Source organism: Squalius cephalus (genome assembly GCF_949319135.1).
Source record: "Squalius cephalus genome assembly, chromosome: 11".
NCBI lineage: Eukaryota > Metazoa > Chordata > Actinopteri > Cypriniformes > Leuciscidae > Squalius > Squalius cephalus.
The window spans coordinates 1,006,071-1,016,070 of NC_137132.1; the positions used below are offsets into that span (position 1 = coordinate 1,006,071).

General features: G+C 35.3%; 1 protein-coding gene across 6 annotated transcripts in view; it reads right to left on the reverse strand.

The window, feature by feature from the left end:
- pde2a (phosphodiesterase 2A) overlaps positions 1–10,000 on the reverse strand; it is a 158,934-nt gene that overhangs the window by 35,313 nt on the left and 113,621 nt on the right. For all 6 annotated transcript variants that reach the window (XR_013822778.1, XR_013822779.1, XM_079886509.1 and 3 more), the window contains 3 exons: positions 3,598–3,707; positions 2,702–2,757; positions 576–635 (listed from right to left, as the gene is read on the reverse strand). Coding sequence is in view for 4 of the 6 variants with exons in the window: in XM_079886509.1 (XP_079742635.1) it covers positions 576–635; positions 2,702–2,757; positions 3,598–3,707 (226 nt within the window). In the remaining 2 variants the exon portion in view is untranslated. The remainder of the gene's footprint in view (positions 1–575; positions 636–2,701; positions 2,758–3,597; positions 3,708–10,000) is intronic.

The window sequence follows — 10,000 nt, forward strand, 5'->3', positions numbered from 1 at the left end:
AATGAGAGAGTTTCCTCTAGTGGAAGCGTTCGGTACTGCAGCCGAACACACTCTCACTGAAAGATCATTAATTAGACCTTATCAACCTCACATCTGGAACACAGCGAGTTTAGATTTATGGCTTTGATTCTCTCACAGTTTTAGAGTAAAACATGCTTTTGAAAATATATATTTCATATAAAAAAAATTCATAACAATAAACATAAAATTCTTTAACTTTTCTTCAAGTTCAAAACTTTTTTCACTTCAGCAATAATCTGCCAAGTGTCGTCTCTGAAAAGAGATCAAACTTAAGTCTGTCGCTCTAGATTTTTAGGTCTATGCTCGAAAAGTGAATAAATGGATTATAAATACAGCGCAAATATAATTTAGTACCATAAAATCCCCTAAAAATACAAAATATTAAATAAAAAACATTATGGAACTAAAAAATGGTACATTCATTTAATCGAAATTCTGTCCTTTTTGATCGACACGTGAAGAGCACCAGACGGTTAATCTCTATATGTTCTGTGTGTGTGTGTGTGTGTGTGTGTGAGTGAGTGTGTGAAGTGTGTGTTGGTCTCGTGTCTTACGTGTTTTTCCAGGACGTTGAGGTTTTGTTCGTCTTGTTCTGTCAGCGCTTTACAGCAGAGCTGTGGAGAGAGTCACAGTGTGTCAAACACATCACACAATCCATTACTTCCCTCAGCAAACCACTTGCTCTATTTCTGACACACACACACACACACACACACACACACACACTCTCGTCCTCTGGCGATTTGCTCCATTTATTTTAGGGGTCACACTGTGACCTTTGACCCCGAGTCTGTCTGCAAGAGTCCCAGAGAGACACTCAACACACACACACACACACACACACACACACTCACACACACATTTCCCATGAGACACAGCGGCTGATCTAATAGTACCGACACTAAAGGACTGAAATGAAGTGAAACTAGCTCTGATCCAAATACTGTTGAGAAACTGTAATACTTTTATTCATCAAGGACGCATTAATTTGATCAAAAGTGACAGTAAAGACATTTATAATGTTACAAAAGATTATATTTAAAATAAATTATGTTCTTATGAACTTCACACCAACACCATTCATCAAAGAATCCTGAAAAATCACCTGTATCACAGTTTTTACGAAATTTCAAGATTGATGATAATCATAAATGTTTCTTGATCATCAGATCCTCATATTATACTGATTTCTGAAGGATCATGTGACACTGAAGACTGGAGTAATGATGCTGAACATTCAGCTTTGATCACAGGAATAAATTACACTTTACTATATATTCACATAGAGAACAGATGATTTACACTGGAGTAATATTTCACTGTTATACTGTATTTTTGAATGCATGAATGCAATTACAATGGCACAAATAATGTTATGAGATAATGTTTTAAATACAAAAATGTTCAGTAGATAAATGTGAAATGATCTTTTAAAAGAATGAACTAAAACCGCCAGTAGGTGGCGACAATTAACTGTCTTAATGAGTGAGTCATTGAATCATTCATTCATTCATTTGTTCATTCAGTAACAAAGCAAGTGTCTGTATTTATGAACGAGTCATTGAATCATTGACTCTCCCGATTCATTTAAAGCCGCAGATTCGTCCACTAACGAAACCCTGCTGATGTCGTTCTGCCGTGGCTTTTGTTTGAACAATACTAGCAATACTGTGTTTAAACTGAACATCACTTAATATTACCTCTTTGCTTGTTGAACAAAATCAATGTGTTGACAATGTGAGAAATTGCTTGCTTATATTTTGTCAAGTCCGCTTTATTTATACAGCGCTTTTTACAGTACAGAGTGTTTCAAAGCAGCTTTACAGAGATTACAGGAAAATAATGCAACACAGTTTGTTTCCAGAAGAAAATAGTGTCACAGTCCAGCTTGAGGAAGTTCAGTGATGCTTCATTTTTGTTTAAAAAAAGTTATTAATTTAGTTCATTTATATATATATATATATATACTGTATATAGCGGCTCTGGAGTAAACCGTGATGTCATTGTCCAGCTCAGTTCAGTTTTTGTATTGTGTGAAATTAAATGTTCATTCATTATGATGATATATTTATATATTATTATATACATTTTATTCATTCAACATACAAATATCTGGAGTTTGACAGAAAATGTCTTGAAATGTTTTATTAAAGGCGGAGAATTTGATGCAAAAGCTCTTTTTTGATGGTGAAGGGATGAATTTACATTTACATTAGAGTTTATTTTCTATTTAGAAGCTCAAGTAAATGTTTGTTGCCTATCATCAGTAACCTGGGACGAGCCTCAAGAAGATCTGATACAATCCGTCACAAACCATTCTTTCTGTCGCCGCAATAAAACGTCTCCCCTGCACTCAAAAATCTCATAAAATCATAAAGTTTTATTACTCTATTAGAAATAAACACTTTAATTAGACTAATGTCGGCTGTAAAGCCGCAACATTGGGCAGCTCGTTAAAAATAACGAGCTATTACATATTTCCACACGCAAAAAAAATTAAAAAACCTGACATTCATTCGTCTAAACTCAGGATTCATTCGTTCAGAGCTGAAGAGAGAGAGAGAGAGAGAGAGAGAGGAGAGAGAGGAGAGAGAGAGGAGAGAGAGGAGAGAGAGAGAGAGAGAGAGAGAGAGAGAGAGAGAGAGAGAGAGAGAGAGAGAGAGAGAGAGAGAGAACTTACCAATATCAGAGATATAACCTTGGCTTCTTCAAGGTCCACTAACGGTATGATGAGAACTAGAGAGAGAGAGAGAGAGAGAGAGAGAGAGAGAGAGAGAGAGAGAGAGAGAGAGAGAGAGAAAGATGCTTAAGATTCAACACAACTTAATTTAAGTACACAATCATTTCAGATTCATGTGTAAAACACACAAAAACACATTTACAGTAATGAATCTAAAGGGAAAGAGACTGCGATGGATGTTAGATGTTAAAATAGTCAATTTACTGGCATTTGCTCACACACACACACACACACACACTAACACACAGTTTCTTTACGTTTGCTGTCTGAAGACTGTATTGTTACACTGGTAAAAATAGTACTACATAGCGTTAGTCACCATGGGAACTACAAAAGAGAGAGAGAGAGAGAGAGAGAGAGAGTTTGATGAAAAACTAGGAAAATGGCTAAACGTTCATCAGTGTAAATGAACATCTCTAACTTAAAACTTCTTACATTATCATATCGTTTGCACACACTCGCACTCACACACACACACACACACACACAGACACACACACACACACTCTCACACTCGCACACACACACACACACACACACACACACACTCGCACACACACACACACACACACACACACACACACACACACACACACACACACACAGACACACACACACACACACTCTCACACTCGCACTCACACACACACACACACACACACACACACACACACACACACACACACACACACACACACTCTCTCACACACACACACACACACACACACTCGCACACACACACACACACACACACACACACACTCTCTCTCTCTCTCACACACACACACACACACACACACACACACACACACACACACACACACACACACACACACCTCGTTTATCAGGAGGCAGTGGTGTGGTCAGTGCGCTCCTGTGTTTCTCGTGTAGTTCTGATGGCGAGAGACCGACACACACGAGTCTCTTCTGCTGGTTAACCGCATCTCTGAAACACACACACACACACACACACACACACACACACACACAATAATGATCATCTCATCGCTTGAATAAATAAACACTTAATTGCACAAAAGCAAAAGCTCAGTTACCAAGTTAAATGACCAGTGAAATCCCCCAGCATAAGCTGTTCTAACAGACGTACTCTGCTATTTCTGCATAATGTTTATGATTTATTCTGTGTTCCACTACATTCATCATAAATTACAGTGTGCAAGACAGATACTGTATCCCAGAATGCAGAGTTCTCAACCTGACCTTCCATTTCCAGTGCAACAAATAAAGCGGAAGTAACATCAGCCAACATCTCGTTCTCGTTACGTCACAACATTTACACACAACTGGATTAAAATGCAAGTCCGCACTGTTTCAAAACGTTAATGAACTGCATAATGCATAAGCAGAATATTTTAATTACAGTTTATGTAATTACATTTTAAAACACAGAGGACAGGGATATTTATCATGCACACAAACAATGAGAGTCTCAATATTAAACTTAAGAATATTTATTAGTAAATAAAGCATATTGGTTACACTTTACAATAAGATCACATTATTAATGCATTAACTAACATTAATAATAAGCAACACATTTGGTACAGTATTTTATTCATCTTTGTTAATGTTAATACAATTATATATATTTTTTTTTATTATATATTTGTTATTTATAATTTATATATATATTTATAAATTGATAAGTTAGATTAATTGCGATTAATCACGATAAAAATAAAAGTTTGTGTTTACATAATATATGTGTGTGTACGGTGTATAATTATACATGTATATATTTAAGAAAAATGTGTTATTTATATATAAAAAATGTATATATATATTAGAAATTATGTATAAATATATATACAGTATATACATGCAAATATTAAATATATACATGCATCTGTGTATTTATATATACAAAATAATTATACACAGTACACACACACATATATAAATACAAACTTTTATTTTTGATGCGATTTCTTGCGATTAATCGTTGCCCAGCACTAAAATAAAAATACTAATACTAATACTAATCTACAAAAAGAAATCAAATGCAAGAGTTTTATGAACAATATTGATTCATTAATCATTCGCTATATAAAACAATGTTGTGCTATTTACTTAAAAAAATGATGGTAACAATATTACACATGATATTTTTGAGTAGTTTTTAAGGCTTGGTTTATTTAATAGAATCTACCTGAATAAATCATGTAAAATCCCCTACATTATTAAGTCTATGACAAAATATATTTAATATTTTTAGCGAAATTCGTTTTTTTTTTTTTTTTACTTAAGTTGACCCTGAAAAGTATGTGATTTAGAGTGAATGGAAATGACCTGTTTATATTTGACTAAGTTATATTGTATAATTAATAGACTGCTAAAACAGCACAGAAACAAGTATGAAGTTATTGCTTATTGAACAAAGCAACATATTTCATATTATTAGTATATGTAGTTATTCACAACCTAACCATAAGCTCTACTCTTCTGTATAATGGTAACCATCAACACTTCAACATATCAGACATAACTGAACATCAAACATTAACAGATGTTTCCCTTTACTCAAAAACACATAAAATCACAGTTCATTTTCAATATTTACTCTCCATTTCCATCCATGTGCAAAGCATGCTGGGAACTAACAACGGTGTCTCTAAATAAAACCGCATAATTGAACTAATTCTCTTAAAATAAATAGCCTTCCTTTTATCAGCTTAAACAGTTCCTCAATTCAAAGCCTCAAAACTGTGTGTGTTTCCTTAAAAAATTAGGAAATGTATCTCTTAGTTTTATTAGTGAAGTATTCTATATGTTCTATACAACACTGAACCTCAATTTTCTTAATAAAATATTTTTTTTAATTATCACCTTTCACCAATTATTTAATGAAAATTACAAGACCCATGATTCATTTTTTACAGTGTATGAATCAGTGAATCAGCGAATCAGTGAGTCAGTGAATCAGTGAATCAGGCCACTGGAACGAACTGACTCACTCGGATGAACAAACTAAAGCACGATGATGTAATGTTCTGTTGGACAAATGAGCTGATTACTGTAGCGCTCCAGTGCTGTCGCAGTGCGCTGGGATTTGATTCTCAACACGACCTCTGCAGGGAATAAAGAAGGAATCAGTAAAAGAGGGAAAGTTTGATCTGTTCCACTTTAAAGGGCTTTAGGAAGAAAGCAAAGCACAGCTCCACACTGACGGCTTTCCCATCATGCACTGCTTCTTTACAGCCTGAGCTATTCAGCTGCTGAAAACCAATTTGCACCCTGTCTGTGTGTGTGTGTGTGTGTGTGTGTGTGTGTGTGTGTGTGTGTGTGTTTGTGTCTCTGAAGTGTGTGTTGAGAAGGTCCAGAAGTCTGATTACAGGCTGACCACTGCCGGACCCTTTTAAAGAGGTTTTACACTCATTCCGCGCGTGTGTGTGTGTGTGTGTGTGTGTGTGTGTTTAGATCTTTGGCGAGGACATCGATAGATACTGGTGCTTTTGTTTCGTCTCTCTCTCTCTCTCTCTCTCTCTCTCTCTCTCTCTCTCTCTCTCTCTCTCTCTCACACACACACACACACACACACACACAGGGCGTCTGTTTGAAGTCTTATAAAGGTGTGTGAAGTCCACTGATTTCACCCTGACCACATCAAACGAGAGAACAGATCCTGTAAACACAGAGGACGGGATTCCTACAAGATTGAACAAACACACAATTGTGTTTCTCAAGAACATTTTCGTTAAAATCAACATGAATCAACTTGAAACAACGCTTACTTATGTTACGTGACGTATTAAAAAAGTTAAATTCGTTAACTAAAACTTTAGATAGATAGATTAGATTTTAAAAAACGTTAAGCAAAAAAGAACTAAAACTAAATTTGGTTAACTACATGTACTTACTATAGGGTTAGGGTAGGATTAGGTTTTGGTTGAGGGTTAGTTACATGTAATTACGCATAAATTACTATTATTAATATGGTAAGTACATGTAACATAATGTAACAAGGACACTAAAATAAAGTGTTACCCAAAATTTTAAAAATATCTGTATGAATTTGAATTAAAAAATCTATAATATAAATACAACAGAATATAAATATATGAAAACCTATAAATGAAAATTAACAAACTAAAACTGTTTAAAATATTTTTATTTGAAATGAAATAAATAAATATAAATTCTAGATTAAAAACTAAAACTAAACGAAACTTAAAAATGTTGCCTAGGCAACTAATTGAAATAAGTTGAAGCTATTATTAAAATGGTGTTGGGTTATGAATGTCACCTTGATTCCCTGATTCCCTCCGGCATGACCGGTGTCTGAAGCACACGTGAAAACACTGTCCAGTGACGTCACTACTGGTGCGACCAGAGAACGAAAGGGCACCTGTACTACACACCATCCACTTCCATGCTCGTATGGCCAGAAGCTAGTTATTTTACTTTTAAATATGGATCTTTTTCACAAACGCATGGCTTCACTTCAGAAGGCCTTTATTAACCCCTCAGAGCCTGTGGAGCACTTTATGATGGACAGATGCACTTTATGATGGACAGATGCACTTTATGATGGACAGATGCACTTTTATGATGGACAGATGCACTTTATGATGGACAGATGCACTTTATGATGGACAGAGGCACTTTTATGATGCACAGATGCACTTTATGATGGACAGATGCACTTTTATGATGGACAGATGCACTTTATGATGGACAGATGCACTTTATGATGGACAGATGCACTTTTATGATGGATAGATGCAGTTTTATGATGGACAGAGGCACTTTTATGATGGACAGATGCACTTTATGATGGACAGATGCACTTTATGATGGATAGATGCAGTTTTATGATGGACAGATGCACTTTTATGATGGACAGATGCACTTTATGATGGACAGATGCACTTTATGATGGACAGATGCACTTTTATGATGGATAGATGCAGTTTTATGATGGACAGAGGCACTTTTATGATGGATAGATGCACTTTTATGATGGATAGATGCACTTTTATGATGGACAGATGCACTTTTATGATGGACAGATGCACTTTTATGATGGATAGATGCACTTTTATGATGGATAGATGAACTTTTATGATGACAGATGAACTTTTATGATGACAGATTAACTTTTATGATGACAGATGAACTTTTATCATGGATATATGCACTTTTATGATGGATAGATGCACTTTTATGATGGACAGATGCACTTTTGTGATGGATAGATGCACTTTTATGATGGATAGATGCACTTTTATGATGGACAGATGCACTTTTGTGATGGATAGATGCACTTTTATGATGGACAGATGCACTTTTATGATGGACAGATGCACTTTTATGATGGACAGATGCACTTTTGTGATGGATAGATGCACTTTTATGATGGATAGATGCACTTTTATGATGGACAGATGCACTTTTATGATGGATAGATGGACAGATGCACTTTTATGATGGATAGATGGACTTTTATGATGGATAGATGCACTTTTATGATGGACAGATGCACTTTTATGATGGATAGATGCACTTGTATGATGGATAGATGCACTTTTATGATGGACAGATGCACTTTTATGATGGACAGATGCACTTTTATGATGGATAGATAAACTTTTATGATGGATAGATGCACTTTTATGATGGACAGATGCACTTTTATGATGGATAGATGCACTTGTATGATGGATAGATGCACTTTTATGATGGACAGATGCACTTTTATGATGGACAGATGCACTTTTATGATGGACAGATGCACTTTTATGATGGATAGATGCACTTGTATGATGGATAGATGCACTTTTATGATGGATAGATGGACTTTTATGATGGATAGATGCACTTTTATGATGGATAGATGCACTTTTATGATGGATAGATGCACTTGTATGATGGATAGATGGACTTTTATGATGGATAGATGCACTTTTATGATGGATAGATGCACTTTTATGATGGACAGATGCACTTTTATGATGGATAGATGGACAGATGCACTTTTATGATGGATAGATGGACAGATGCACTTTTATGATGGATAGATGGACTTTTATGATGGATAGATGCACTTTTATGATGGACAGATGCACTTTTATGATGGATAGATGGACTTTTATGATGGATAGATGCACTTGTATGATGGATAGATGCACTTTTATGATAGATAGATGGACTTTTATGATGGACAGATGCACTTTTATGATGGACAGATGCACTTTTATGATGGACAGATGCACTTTTATGATGAATAGATGCACTTTTAAGGACTTCAAAACAGAAACAGTCATTCACTGTCATTATAAAGCTTGGAAGAGCCAGGACATTTTTAATATAACTCAGATTGTGTTCGTCTGAAAGAAGAATGTCATATACACCTAGGATGACTTCAGAGTAAATCATGGGCTAATTTTCATTTTTGGGTGAACTATCCCTTTAAGGCCAAAGACTGATTGTTTCTCCTTCAGTATCGAATAGAGTTTCATACTGGACAGACCAGTGTGTGTTTAACAATCTGTCATCACGTCTGTCCTCCTGCTCTGCAGTTTTCCAGATTTCCGGAACATTCTTCAGGAGAGAGAGAGAGAGAGAGACAGAGAGAGAGACTTTGGCTTCTAAAAGCCTTTTAATTTACACCATTACAGATCTAATATACAAAACACACACACACACACACACACACACAAATAAATAAAAGAGAGTGAGATTATTTAATTTAATTTAAAATGTAGCTTTGATCACAGGAATAAATTACACTTATACCATATATTACTATATATTCACATAGAAAACATTTTTACATTATGATAATATTTCACTGTTTTTACTATACCGAACTGTAATGTAAGGAATCATCTATTTATTGCTGAAAGTTATGCGGGAAAATCCGATATCTGGCTTTAGAGACTATATAAGAAAGTACTTTGCAATAGCATGACTGTGAGTAAATGATGAGTTATGAGTGAATTATGCTTTAATATCTGGCAACCATCTCACCTGACATCAGATTCATTAGATTCACCTTTCTGTCTGTCTCTTTCATGTTTCTCTCTCCGGTTTCATGTAAATGTGTGTTTTCTCATGTTAATGGCTGATGAAAGCGGTCGATCATTGTGTTTCTGATAAATGGCTTTACTCTGAACACCTGCACACAACACACATCTAATGGCATTCAAATGTTCACGTCGCTATTATTCTGTGCTTCTCTTTTCTTTCTGTATGATCACACACACACACACACACACC